The 15,172-nt window shown below is 43.5% G+C and overlaps 1 protein-coding gene across 8 annotated transcripts in view; it reads left to right on the top strand.

The window, feature by feature from the left end:
• The window catches only part of LOC109866623 (filamin-A-interacting protein 1), a 55,755-nt gene that overhangs the window by 23,275 nt on the left and 17,308 nt on the right, over positions 1–15,172 (top strand). For 4 of the 8 annotated variants that reach the window (XR_004204634.1, XR_004204633.1, XR_004204636.1 and 1 more), the window contains exons 5-6: positions 7,418–10,262; positions 11,420–11,477. Coding sequence is in view for 4 of the 8 variants with exons in the window: in XM_031800191.1 (XP_031656051.1) it covers positions 7,418–10,262; positions 11,420–11,477 (2,903 nt within the window). In the remaining 4 variants the exon portion in view is untranslated. Of the gene's footprint in view, positions 1–7,417; positions 10,263–10,509; positions 10,575–11,419; positions 12,438–15,172 lie in introns of those variants that run through there. The other 4 variants (XR_004204635.1, XM_020455386.2, XM_020455387.2 and 1 more) reach the window with 2 other exon arrangements.

The following is a 15,172-nucleotide window of genomic DNA, read 5'->3' as shown; positions in this document are numbered from 1 at the left end:
TTAGATATTTCTGTATATCATTTAACATAATTTAGCAAAACATTTTAGAAACATGTTTTCACTTTGTCATTATGGGTTATTGTATGTAGATGGTTGAGGAAAAAATTGATTTTGAATCCAGGCTGTAACAACAATGTTGAATACATTCGCACCTGATGACCTGTTCATCCTCTCCCTGTGCCTCAACATGGGTGGCGCTCTCACTCTCTCTGACCCCTGCCATGACAATCAAATGAAATCAGAATGCAGGCAACAACTGTAGAGATGAGGAATTTAACTGATAGTGTCCTTAACTCAAATTCTCACATGATGACTTGTTCGTTTTTACCCTGCCTCAACACGGGCAGGGCTTTCTCTCTCTCTCCACTGTCTTTGAACCCTGCAATAATCATGACCAAATACCATTATCATATGACACAAATGTCTGGCCTTAACAATGATGGGGTTAGCTCATTAACATGAATTAAGTTCTGCTTTCATTAGATAAATTATTGATTTACTGTCGGGAAATATAGCTGGCTAGCTGACTACATAGTACCAGTCTATTATAAATTGTTCCACGTAACTAGCTAGCTATTTAGCCATTCATTTATTTACTTAGTCCTCTGCACTCCCCCCAAAAATCTTATGTCCTGTATTTTTCTCTTCTTTGGCATTGACATCTCTACTAGCTACTTTTTCACAAAGGCAAACACTGACTCGCTGAGTGCTGTTCATCTGAAGCTGCAGTTGAAAAGGGGAAGATCCAGATGCAGTGATAGCTTACCTAGCTAGCTAATGTTAGTCTAGCTAAAATAGCCAACCTAGCATTAAATCACTCGGTATAAAACCATTTTTAGTATCTCATAACCAATAGTTTGCTAGTTACACAACATGGCAATACATTTATAAAATGTTCATAAACTTTTTTACTAATTTTCAACATTCAAAACATGTATGCACTCGTGAATATAGATGCCCAGGGCTTGAGAATAACTTTTTTCATCACCATCCCAGAATTGTCCCGAAGTGCAATTTCAACTATCCCAAACTGAAGATGAACATCCCAAATGAAAATACTTTGTTTATTTTAGTTTTGATTTGCCAACGTGTCTACTCTAGACCCTAGGTCATTCAGTGACTTAAAAGGCAAATAAGAGTACTACTGAAATAAATACATAGGACTGTCAACGGAGCCAGAAATTCACACACATGTGCCTCTAAAAAGGCCAATTAGAATAACATTCAAATCTATTTTTTAACTGACAAAATTAAAGGAAAACTTGAGGAAATGAGGGATACAAAGTATATTGAAAGCAGGTGTGGTTCCTGAGTTAATTAAGCGATTATGCTAAGGGTCATGTATAAAAAGCTTTCAAACACTTGTAGAATCTATGCCAAGGCACTTTGTTGGTGTTTCCTTTATTTTGGCAGTTAGCTGTACAACAATTAAAGTGTAGCCTAGGTGATGTCCACACCGATACTGATATGAGGGAGGTGCCAGGAAATATAGCCACACGTTCAGGCTTTTAATTACATAAAGGCTAAACTGCAGTAATGTTTGACAAATATAATGTAGGATTATTAACATTAACATTTAATGGCTAAATTCTGACATGCGAGGCATGGTTAGTTCACAAGAGTGGAAAGGTAGGCCACTGGCCAGTGCGTGTTGCACACTGCACACATCACCCACCCTGTGATATGAGCAGAGGCAGTCAACATTTTTAAAACTATTTAACCATAAACTTGATTGGATATAACCTGGAAGTTCTATGCAATTTTATGAAACATGTCTTACCTTGTTTGAGTACACCTAGCCAAAATCAGACCATAGAAATGTTAAGGGAATTATTAAACCAGCATTTGTATCACGTTCTATTGGTTTTCAAATCAACCTTCTTTCATTGTCCAGCAGCCAAAGAGACAATCCGAATCATATTAGCAAACCATGCTAGTTGTTGCATCTTTAGATCTCCCCTCTTTCTAAAATTCTAACATATTTTCATCTCTGTTACAGGAAACCACTGGCATATGCAGTGTGCTTTCCAGAACAGTGTGTTCCCGCTAATTGCGTTTTGGAACAATGCACACACGGCGTAGCCTACTGCCGTGTGCATTACTGCACTTATAACATGAAGAAATAGTTTATCAAAATTATTTTGCTAAACGTTCTGATCTGTTGCATCAGTCTCATTGCTTTAAAATGTATCAGTAAGAACAAATTTAAACAACATGCAACAATTTCAAAGACTTTGAGTAACAGTTTATATAAGAATAAGTCAATTTAAATAAATTCATTAGGCCATAATCTATGTATTTCATATGACTCGTCACAGATACCTTAAAAAAAGTAGGGGGGTGGATCAGAAAACCAGTCAGTATCTGGTGTGACCACCATTTTTGCTTCATGCAACGCGTCACAGCTCCTTCGCATAGAGTTGATCAGGCTGTTGATCGTGGCCTGTAGAATGTTGTCCGATTCCTTTTCAATAGCTGGATATTGGTGGGAACTGGAAACCGCTGCCGCATCACCGCAGGAAGAATTTTGGGGACGTGGGAGCTGAGAATATTTTGGCCCACGCTACAGATGTCTACAGTATCAGTCCACTAATACAGGACCAGTAAAGGCCTTAGTGAACTACTTTGGTTCGTCTTTTTTTTCACGAGGAAAAGCATTCCTCATAAAGCTGGTTGAGAGAATGCCAAAAGTGTGCAATGTTGTCATCAAGAAAAAGGGTGGCTACTTTGAAGAATCTAAAATCTCATCGTCCGGGTTAGATGAGGGTTTGGCCAGGTGGGATGTCCTTGTCCCATCACACTCTAGCGACTCCTTGTGGCGGCCAGGCGCATGCACGCTGACTTCTGTCTCCAGCTGTACGGTGTTACCGCCAACAAATTGGTGCGGCTGGCTTCCGGGTGTGTCAAGAAGCGGTGCGGCTTGGCGGGGTCATGTTTCGGAGGACGCATGGCTCTCGACCTTCCTCTCCCAAGTCCGTACGGAAGTTGCAGCGATGGGACGAGACTAACTCCCAATTGAATATCATGAAATTGGGGAGAAAAACAGGGTAAAAAGTACAAAAAATGAATGAATAAATAAATGCTCGCATACACGCTGTCTGCCATCTGCCCAGTACAATTGAATTCTCCAGCGTGTCTGTTACGATGCCAAATTGCAATCAGGTCAAGACTATTTTGAATACAATGAGCACGCAGATGAGCTTCCCTAAGATGGTTTTTGACAGTTTGTGCAGAGAATCTTTTGTGCTAGCCCACAGTTTCATCAGCTATCTGGGTGGCTGGTCTCAGATGATCCCACAGGTGAAGAAGTGGAGGCCCTGGGCTAGCATGGTTACACGTGGTCTGGTTGTGAGGCCCGATGGATGTCCTGCCAAATTCTCTAAAATGACGCTGGTGGTGGCTTATGGTAGAGAAATTAACATTTAAAATTCTGGCAACAGCTCTGGTGGACATTCCTGCAGTCAGCATGACAATTGCACTCTATTGTGTGACAAAACTGTACATTTTAAAGTGGCCTTTTATTGTCCCTAGCACAAGGTACACCTGTGTTTAGGAGAAATGCTCACTAACATGGATGTAAACAAATGTGTGGCCAGTTTGAGAGAAATAAGCTTTATGTGCATATGGGGAAACTTCATGGATCTTTTATTTCCGCTCATGAAACATGGGACCAACACTTTACATGTTGCGTTTATATTTCTGTTCAGTGTAATTGGTAGGTCAACCTTTTACTTGCGGACGTGATCTACACTGCCAGACAGTAAATCCTAACTTTAACCATTAGTGGGGGGAAATGCAGAACTGACCCACGATCAGCATCTAAGGGCAATGTCACCCTACTCCTGTTCTCAACCTGAGATTCACTTTGTTTTTCTGTGCTGAGAACATGTAGAATGGCTGGTTCAGTGAACTGGTGAATGAATCGAGGTTTAGCGGTCTGTCGGACGTAGCATGGAGATGAAGGCAGATGACCTCAGTCATATTACCTTGTTGAAATGGCCAGTATTAAGCAAGTTGGGAACATCGAGCTGACCAACCGTACGTACATTTAGTTAAAGCCTTTAGCTAGGTTTATGTGGATGGAGCTTCTAGCAAATAGTAGAATGTTGAAAATATGAAATGTTGTAATATTAGATTTGGAGGTTTTATATTCATATTTTGTTTGAGTGGGTCACATTCAGAAACATGTGAAATGAGACTTGTGACCTCTGCACAATTCAAATGCATGCCAATTATTATAATCCACCTCCAAATGTAGTCCCCTCAAATGCATTACTCAGTTGGTTAGTAGATGTCCATCTGGTTTTGAAAGGTTTTTATAAAGTAGCGTTCTACTTTATAAATTCGAGCTTTGTCTGGGAGTCTGTAGCAAGCTATATACTTGCATGCTCTTGTGCTCGCTGATGCACAGATTTCCAGTTGCCCCCCTGTCACCGATGACCTCCCCCCGCTCTGCTTGCAGCACCGTGTGATAACACATTCCTCCCAGCTGCAGTCATCTCAGAGATTCCCTGCAGGTGATGTCATAGTGGACAACCCTGAGTACCTGTGATAGGATGCCAGTCAGTCCACAGAGGAGTGAGAGAACTTTGCTAAGCCACTTAGATCTTTGTTTGCGTTTCATTCACCATGGTGGAACCTCTCCCGCTCCTTTTCTGAGGTCTTTCAGTCAGTCGTTCTTCTTACGAGGAAATGGATACTGTATATTTTCTCTGAATTAAAATATATTGATATCACCATATCTGTTAATTAAACTGAAACAAAAAAAATCCAACAAGCTAATTCTGTTCCAGATGAGGTAATTGGTAATTGGTATGACATTAGTTCAGTCTCTGCTGTGGGCTTAGCTTGGCCACAGACAGTGTGGAGGTTTTGGACATTCTTTGCCGTCACTGATAGGCCTCTGTCAACAGAGTGACTATGAATAGCCCTGACCACCAGGAAACATGCTGGTCACCTGCTAAAGGACTTATTCATAATGCCACGATAATCAGTGAAGTGACACCTGGCTCATATTCTTAACACTATCATCACCACTGAGAATGGGGGGAATAAAGGGAGTATCTTGTTGCAGAACTATATGTCATATCATAATTGGGCCTATGGGCTCTGGTCAGAAGTAGTGTACTATAAAGAGGAAAAACATGCCATTAGGAATGCAAACCAGATTATCTGGATACCTTGAAGTATGCCTGTATACTCTTTCCTGAAATACTGGGGTAGCTAATAGTAAATCTTTTTCGGTGGGTCATGCAACCTTTGACTCCTGTATTGCTGTTAATCTGGAGTATTTTCTACTTGACAAGCTGCCAGGCAGATTGTGTGAGGGCCACCCTGGACCTTGTGACACAGGTTTTATGACCAGTGACGACATCCGTGTGGTATTTGCATGATTCCACTTTAACAAGACCACAAGTGTTGCTCTCAGCCAGGAGTTATGGTCTGTGTCTGGAATGACACCCTAATTCCCTAAATAGTGCACTACTTTTCATCAGGGCCCATAGGGGTGGGTGAGCGCCGTTATTTTTTTTTTTTTTAACCCTGCAGTGCTGTAAATATCTGAAACCACTCTAGGATTGGGCTTCTGGTGCAGCAAATTCATCCTGTTGTGAAAATGTACAAGTCCACTTTTACCTTACCACCTTAGGATCTGGCATCTTAATTATTACAGTTTCATTTTTTTATTTAAACTTTATTTAACCAGTTATGCCAGTTGAGAACAAGTTCTCATTTACAACTGCGACTGTAATATGGATGTAGCAGTAGCATCCTACAAAGATCGAAATTTGGATTTACTTCTCTTTGCATTCAAGGGGCAGACAATTATGAACTAGACTGGCACTAGTGTGACATTGTTCCCAAAACAACTTTCCCCTTGCATTGTTGCCTTGTTTCTATGGGAACATGGTTGGTTGCAAGATGGACAAGAAACAATTGGGTCGGGCAAGACAACAGTTTGTGTGTTGGAAGTGGAAAGAAGCCCTGCTAACGTAGTATAATTCTATATACATTTAACTTAAACTTAAACTTAAAGGCTGCTGCAAATCTACTGAAAATCTCACAAATACAATTCCCCTTCTCTGTTGGAGGAGAAAGGGGGAGAAAAGAGAGCAGGGGAACAGGAAAGATAGTGTGAAAAGCCTCCCCCCTGGCTTGAACCCCTCCTCTGTGGCCAAACAAGGGCAGCACCATTCTGTGGCATAAATGGGAGGAGGGATGACATCACCACCAGCTAGTGGAGCAGGGATAATTTTACACAATTCACCTTTCACTGTCCATCGATGACATGTTTGGAATTTGATGGCCATTTCCTCGTGGATTGGGGGCCTTCTCACGACACAGTGAGAGGGAGCAGATGCCTGCCTGAATACAGCTCAGCACTATCTAAAGCACGCTAGGCAAGGACCTAGTTAATCCATCCCGACCAGTACTGGGTGAGTTTGAGCTGTTGAAACTTTAAGAAACAGCGTAGTCTGGCTGTTACAGTATCATGTGCATTGTTAGACCAGCTGCTGGTGGAAAATTTGTTTGTAATGCAAAGCAACAGCGGACAATGATCCGGACTCGCTCCTGATTATGCACTGAGTTTCTAGTGTGGTTGTGTGAGAACCATATGGAAGGGACCTGTTGCAGGCAGCAGACACTCTCTATAGCAGTTGCACAGAGAGATAGACTCCCGCAGAGATTAGTTAAACATCTACTCACATTATTCCGTTAAGGTTTACTCTGTGTTAAGGACACTGGTTGTGTTTTTTTTTTTTACAGTTCAGCTAGCATGTCTCTGATATTGTGGTACTTTGCTCAGTGTGAAGGGCAGTGTTGCCCCTGTTGGGGGAATCATATGAGGGTTCAGGCTCCTAATCTGCCCCCCACCCCCTCCTTTGTTTCCTCTTCTATCATGCCTTTGCCATTTATTCTGCTTGCCTACCTCCCATCCGGGATCTCACCACTGCCCATGGGGTTTTGGGCTGGGGATAAGGAACTCATTCTGAGTCTGGTCAGGCTCCTCTACTCTGGGAAATGTTACTTAACTTTGGAGATTTGTGAGACATTGTAAGAGTTATAATACTTTTGTATTTTTATTGAAATGCTTTTTTCCCAGACTATTTGTAGTTTACGAACTCAAAGGTTCAATATTTGTAAGTACTATGTAGCAGTGTACAGGAACAGGCCTACATTGTTCCTGTACACTGTAATTACATCAGCAGGAACAATGTAGTAGATACAGTTTCACGGCCTCCTCATACAGAGGGGGATTTATTATGTATTATTATTATTATCATCATCATCATCATCATCATCATCATCAGGTGAAACATCTGAATAAAGCCTATCAAATTGAAATGTAAATTCTCAATCACACTTCATTGCTCTGTCTGTCACTTTCTCCCCCTCTCCTCTTCTCGCTCTCTCCCAGATTAAAGAGGCTGCTGGAGCAGGAGAAGGTGTACCAGGCTCGTAAAGACAAAGATCACAGCAGGAGGCTAGAGAAGGTCCGTGAGGAGCTGGTCAAACTCAAGTCCTTTGCCCTGATGCTGGTGGATGAGCGGCAGCTCCACATTGAGCAAATCGACCAGCAGAGCCAGAAGGTCCAGGACCTCAGCAGCAAGCTCCAGGAGCGAGAACAGCGTCTGGCCGCTGTACGCGGCACTGCCAAGGAAGACGGCCAGAAGGTCCTCAGGCTAGAGGCGGAGCTGGAGTGCAAAGCTGCCAAGTTCACCCAGGAGCATGAGGAGATGACTGCCAAGCTGGCCAACCAGGATTCCCAGAGCCGTCAGCTCCGCCTGAAGCTGTCAGGCCTGGCCCACCGGATCGAGGAGCTGGAGGAGAACAACAAGGCACTACAGAAGTCAGAGGAGGACCTCCTCGAGCTAAGGGACAAGATCAGCAAGGGGGAGTGTGGGAACTCCAGCCTCATGGCGGAGCTGGAGACCCTGCGCAAGAGAGTCCTGGAGATGGAGGGCAAGGATGAGGAGATCACCAAGACAGAGAGCCAAGCCAGAGAGTTAAGGAAAAGGCTGCAGGACGAGGAGACCACCGGCCGGGAGCTGAGGCTGGAGGTGGAGAAACTGCAGAAGAGAATGGTGGATCTGGAGAAACTGGAGAGGGCTTTCAACACGAGCAAATCAGAGTGTGCAACACTTCATATTAACTTAGAAAGAGAGAAAGGACTGGCAAAGGACTTGGTTGGTGAGCTGGACATGGTGAAAAACCGTGTGAAAGAACTGGAGAACTCTGAGTCAAGATTTGAGAAGGCAGAGATGGGCCTAAAGGATGACCTGAAGAAGCTGAAGTCATTTACAGTGATACTAGTGGATGAGAGAAGGAACATGACTGAGAGAATAAAACAGGAGGAGCAAAAGAGCGATGATTTAAATAAAATGTTCAAAACTGAGCAGAGTAAAGTTATGGAGGTCACAGAAAAGTTGATTGAGGAGAGCAAAAAGCTCCTCAGACTGAAATCAGAAATGGAGTTAAAAGTGACATCTCTTACTAAAGAGAAAGATGAACTGAAAAGTAAACTAGCAAGTGAAGAGGAAAAGTGCAGGGATCTTAGCTCCAAGGTCGGTGTAATGAAAAAACGAATGGATGGGCTAGAGGAGGCAGAAAAGGTATTGTTAAAAATCAGAGCCAATAAGGACAGCAAGAGACCCCCAGACGAGGAAAACAAATTCAAGGAGCTAACGCAGGAAATTGAAAGGCTAAAAAACCGTCTCAAACAGCTTGAGGTGGTGGAAGGTGACCTGATGAAGACAGAGGACGAGTACGACTTACTGGAGAAGAAGTTTCGAATGGAGCAGGACAAGGCCAATGCCCTCTCTCAGCTGCTGGAGGAAATGAAGAGTCAGACTGCCAGGAACAAAGCCATAGAGAAGGGAGAGGCGGTGAGCCAGGAGGCTGAGCTGAGGATGCGCTGCAAGATGGAGGAGGCAAAGACCAGAGACCTGCAGGCAGATGTCCAGGCCCTCAAAGAGAAGATCCACGAGCTGATGAACAAGGAGGACCAGCTCTCCCAGTTGCAAGTGGACTACTCCCTACTCCAGCAGAGATTCCTGGAGGAGGAGGACAAGAAGAAGAGCTTGAGCCAGGAAGTGATCAACCTCGCCAAAGAGCTGGAGGTCACCAAGCGCTACAGCCGCGCCTTGCGTCCCAGTATGAATGGAAGGAGGATAGTTGACGTCCCTGTCACCTCCACCGCAGTCCAGACAGACGTGGTGGTCAGTGAACCTGTCGAGGAGGACACACCTGCAGTGTTCATCAGGAAATCTGTCCTGGAGGAGAACCATATCATGAGCAACCTGAGGCAGAGGGGTCTGAAAAAGCCTGTAACTGTGCTGGAGCGCTACCCCCCAGCAACCACTGAGCTGAGCATGAGAAAATCATGGATCCCCTGGATGAAGAAGAAGGATGCAGTGACGATCACTCAGACCACCCCAGAGAAGACCCCAAACCCTCAGGACAACGGGGACTCCTCCCCTCGTCCACCAGAGCTGTCCATGTCACAAAAGCCAGGCCAGCCGTTGCATATTCGAGTAACCCCCGATCACGAGAACAGCACTGCCACTTTGGAGATCACCGGCCCTCGTGCTGAGGACTTCTTCTCCAGTGCCACCATCATCCCCACATTGGGCCTGCAGAGGCCTCGCATCACCATTGTTCCCAAGCCCACTACCGTGTTCTCAAAGAGCAAGCCGGGTGAGGGCGTAATGGGGGGGCCTGAGCGGTGCAAGTCTCCAGTCACCATCACCACCATCTCCAGGGCCAAGTCCCCAGATAGGAGTAAGGGCTCCTCCTACTCAGACTCGAACAGACCCCTCTCCCCTGTCTCCATCATTACAGTGAGCACCACTCCTGTGACGGAGGCCTTTGCCTCCGCATCCCCAGAGCCCCATGACATGAGCACCATGGGCCGGGCTGTGTTCAAAGTGACCCCAGAGAAGCAGGCATTGCCTATGCCCGTCAGAAAATACAACTCCAACGCCAGCATAATCACCACCACGGAGGACAACAAGATCCACATCCACCTGGGACCTCAGTTCAAGAGGCCATCAGACGTCAGCAGTAGCAGCCCCACAGTGACGGTCAGGCCCCTTAGTGTGAGCACAGAGAGCAAGGAGGCACCCCCAGGTACGGTGCTGCGCTCCCCGCGTCACCCCAACAACATCACCACCGCTCCTGGGAAGACCACCCCCAACAAATTGACCAGCAGCATCACCATCACCCCCATCACCTTGGCACCGACCAGGCCAACTCAGTCTGTGGTGAGTAGTCAAAATCTAGTATATTTACATAAGTTCTTTCTGCCGTTCAGCTCTCCCTCTCCCTTTTATGATGATATGAACACCGGCTGTCTCACTAACAGAGAAGCTTTGTATTGTATATTTTATGTAACCATTTTCAGCTGGTATGCTGAATACATTCTATATTGTTGTTAGTAATAGTTTTTCAATTACATGACTTTCTTTTCAGACAAACCATCTAAATGATATCCAATCTCTTATATTTCAGTTGCTTCTGAAATGTTTCAAAATGATATCAGGTGGTGTCTGCTCCCTAGATAGCACTCTTTCCAGGTATACCAAAATCAAATGCACTCCTTTTACCGATGACCAATACTAACACTGGAATGAATTGACACGCATATCCCTACCTTAAAGGCCCCTCTCAAAGGGTCTTGTGTTGACACACCTGTTTCTACTGGCACAAACTGACATGTTCCTCCCTTTTTAACTGAATATGGACCAGTGATGACCAATTTGGATGTTTGACTTCTAAAGTGGGCTGACCCGCACATCAGCAATATGAACAGCATACTGTAATGTATAATCAATCTCCTCTCCCAAGTTCTGTTAACTCAATGTAAATCATTTTTGTGACGCTAGCTTTGAAATGCTCTTTTCTTAATGCTGTGAAGGGTTAAAGGTGAGCTATGGTAACATTGTGGTTTTTCATACAGCTAGATTTAAAGAGGCTCTGTATGGATGGAACCTTTTTGAAGGATAAGAAATGCAGCACTTTAATTCTAATCACAATCGATATCCAATATGGCCAACTCTTGTCATCCCTCTTGAACCTGTTTAAACTGATTTGTAATGTAATTCTGCACCACTGTTCTAACAAGTGTTAACTTTTTTTATTAGTATTTTTATATATTTATTTTTTACTTCTGTTTATTTAGTAAATATTTTAAACTCTTTCTTGAACTGCATTGTTGGTTAAGGGCTTGTAAGAAAGCATTTCATGGTAAGGTCCACACCTGTTAAATTCGGCGCATGTGACAAAATTTGATAACAAATTCAGGATGGCAAGCTTTCACCAAATGTACACTAAATCTTTTTTTTTTTTGTGCTAGTTTACGATAATACTTTAAAAAACCTTTTCTGTCTGCACTTGTCTTATGTTGTGTGATTCCTTTCAGCCCGGGGCGGATGTGCAGTCAACTCGTGCCGCAGCCACACGAATCCCTATGTCAAAAGGTATGAAAACAGGCAAGGCAGTTGTGACAGGTGTCTCCACTGTGACACGGTTAGAGTCGCGAGCCGAGTGCCAGTCAATGAAAATTGAACTGAGGAGGTCGACAGTCTGCAGCTCTACCTCCACAGGGGGAGGGAAGTGCTGAGGGCCACACGCTGCCATGGAAATGTGGCCCCGCTTATCTGTCTATGGACTCAGTCACCCATCATTCAATTCTGACCAGTCTGTTGCCAGCCAAAAACATATAGAATAGGATAGGTGTTGCAGGCACCTTAATCTGCTCAGATACAAACAGGAACACAGAATAGCTATATCAGACATGTCCCTTTCCTCCTTTTTAAACTTTGGGGTAAAAAGCATTGAAATTGTATTGTAATTATGAATGTTTTCCCCAAAAATATTTTTATATCCATGTTGAAATGCTTTTTGTTTTGATTGACATGTTACTAATCCCTCACCTGGGTTGTCACACTGAGTTGTTGATATTTCATAATTCATGTTAATATTCTTGTTTATTTCACAATTTCTTATGGAGGTTTCCGAATACGGTCGCTCTAAAGGGTTTTGCATATAAAATACATTTAGGTTGTCATCAACATCACTAATTTGTGGCACCAAATTTAAAAATGAATAAACATTATTTGGAATAAAGTATGACACTGTTTGTTTGTTATTCATGTAGAGAAATGACAATGCAAAATCTTCTTGATGTTCACTAAACAAAGAATTTAGTGAATGCAGGCGAGTAACAATCATGGAAACTTCCATAGTGCTTTATCCATACTGCTTTGTAGAGTCCTACATCTATAAAATTGCTTACTGCATGTTTGGCATACTAAGCAAAATAAACAAAAGCCTAATCTGTAATCTTGCTTGTTCCTAATACTAGTACTGTATATCCATACAAAAGGAATGAAATAGTTAATCAGAATAAAAATGTGAACTAGACTTTTCATACCTGATATTGGAGTAGGCTTTCATTTACTAATGTAAAGGTTTCCACACAGTTCACAGCTGCAGAGCCACAATCTGTGGAAGTACATACAATCCATCACATATCAAAGGTTTGATAACCTAACGAGCAAATACAATTAAAAACAAAAGTGACCTGCACTTCAAACCGTTTGTTGATTGCGGAGTCATGCAGAGGTGCTAATGGCTTTTCCTTGTTTAGTCATTGAACTTTACTCAGTGACTACATCCCAAATGGCAACCTATTATCTACACTGAGTGTACAACACATTAAAGCCACCTGCTCTTTCCATGACAGACTGACCAGGTGAAAGCTATGATCCCTTATTGATGTCACTAAATGCACTTCAAATCAGTGTAGATGAAGGGGAGGAGACACTTTTGGTCAAGACACTGATCTGGGGAAGGGTACCTAAAAATGTCTGCAGCACAAAGTCCTCAGTGCCCTCTATAGTCTTATCTTTCTTAAATGGAAGAAGTTTTGAACCACCAAGACTCCTAGAGCAGGCCGCCCAGCCAAACTGAGCAATCGGGGGGAGAAGGGCCTTGGTCAAGGGAGGTGAATGTCCTGCAGGGAGCTCGCCCCCAATGATGTATTTGGCTATCCACACCAACTTCTGTAGAGCCTTGTGGTTGAGGGCAGTGCAGTTGCCATACCAAGAGGTGACGCAACCTGTCAAGATGCTCTCGATGGTGCAGCTGTTGAACTTCTTGAGGATCTGAGGCTCCATGCTGGAGGTTGAAGGGGGGAAGTTGTGCTTTTTACACCATGGTGTCAGTGAGATTGGTCCATGTCAGCTCCTCTGACGTGCACAATGAGGAACTTAAAAGCTTTTGTCCCTCTCCACTGCAGCCCAGTCGACACAGATAGTTCTGCTGGCTTAAGATATGTTCTGATGTTGGACTATAGCTCCCTCACCTGGACAACAGCTTTATCTGAAATTGCAGAATTGGCGAGTCAAATAACTGAGCAGTCTTTCTGATCACTAGATGTAATGTCGTTTCTATGGTACATGATTCATGAAGTCTACATTTACCTTGACTATGGACTTACAGTAAGGTCCACTACATTTGGCTAGCGACCATTGAGGCCTACAGTATTTCCTCCAAATGGCTCCTGTTCCAAAAACTAATTAAACAAGGATGTGAAAAGGAAGCGCTGAGGGAAAGCAGGTCACAGGTCTGGATCTCATAGCCATGCACCACTTGATTAAACACCCTCTAGACTAGAGCAATTAAGAAATACTTATTTTTAACAAGCAGCCTTCCACTCTCTAAACCGATAATACAAACCACAGCCTACTACTCCCATGGGAATACATCCTACTATCCTAATGAGCGGATGAACAAAGGTTTACATAAGTGAAATGAGGCAGGAAGCAAAATAACTTGCTTATGTCATGGTGCATGGGAGGGCATTCCTGAATATTCTGTAGAGCCAGCTACAGATGGAGGGTGATGGGTACCAGACCCAGCTCCACCTTCTCTGTGGGGATGTCCCAAATGGCACCCTATTCCCTATATAGTGCACTACTTTTGACCAAGGCCCATAAGGCTCTGGTCAAAAGAAGTGCACTACATAGGGAATGGGGTGCCATTTGGGACACCCACACAGAAGAGAAGGTGGAGTTGGGTTCATGTAGGGTCTCCCTCCGAAGAGAAGCATCTGGAAACCAGGCCAGGGACAGTAAACATGAGATAGCTGAAACACAGATTCACAAGTGAATTCCACTGTCACTCAGCTGCATCCTGATCCTGCAAATGGTCGGCTGCCTTCACTCCCCTGGGGTTGTTTGATTGACAGATTTTGGTGGATCAAAGTGTGGATGAATCTAATTTTGCACATACAAAAATCAGTAATGTTTATAAAATGTGTTATAAAAAAAGCTAAACAATGCTCTAATTGTGTCGGTTGATTGACAAACTCATTCTTGTCCCTGCAAATGGCACCCTATTCCCTATATAGTGCACTAATTTTGACCGGAACCCTATGGGCCTTGGTCAAAAGTTGTACACCACTGTACAGTGCCTTGCGAAAGTATTCGGCCCCCTTGAACTTTGCGACCTTTTGCCACATTTCAGGCTTCAAACATAAAGATATAAAACTGTATTTTTTTGTGAAGAATCAACAACAAGTGGGACACAATCATGAAGTGGAATGACATTTATTGGATATTTCAAACTTTTTTAACAAATCAAAAACTGAAAAATTGGGCATGCAAAATTATTCAGCCCCCTTAAGTTAATACTTTGTAGCGCCACCTTTTGCTGCGATTACAGCTGTAAGTCGCTTGGGGTATGTCTCTATCAGTTTTGCACATCGAGAGACTGAAATGTTTTCCCATTCCTCCTTGCAAAACAGCTCGAGCTCAGTGAGGTTGGATGGAGAGCATTTGTGAACAGCAGTTCAGTTCTTTCCACAGATTCTCGATTGGATTCAGGTCTGGACTTTGACTTGGCCATTCTAACACCTGGATATGTTTATTTTTGAACCATTCCATTGTAGATTTTGCTTTATGTTTTGGATCATTGTCTTGTTGGAAGACAAATCTCTGTCCCAGTCTCAGGTCTTTTGCAGACTCCATCAGGTTTTCTTCCAGAATGGTCCTGTATTTGGCTCCATCCATCTTCCCATCAATTTTAACCATCTTCCCTGTCCCTGCTGAAGAAAAGCAGGCCCAAACCATGATGCTGCCAGGTCTTGGTAGATTTGCAGTGGTCTGAT

The sequence above is a fragment of the Oncorhynchus kisutch genome, linkage group LG21 (assembly GCF_002021735.2).
Source record: "Oncorhynchus kisutch isolate 150728-3 linkage group LG21, Okis_V2, whole genome shotgun sequence".
Classification (NCBI taxonomy): Eukaryota; Metazoa; Chordata; class Actinopteri; order Salmoniformes; family Salmonidae; genus Oncorhynchus; species Oncorhynchus kisutch.
Note: the sequence above shows the minus strand (reverse complement) of the source record. Positions and strands in the feature narration are given on the sequence as shown.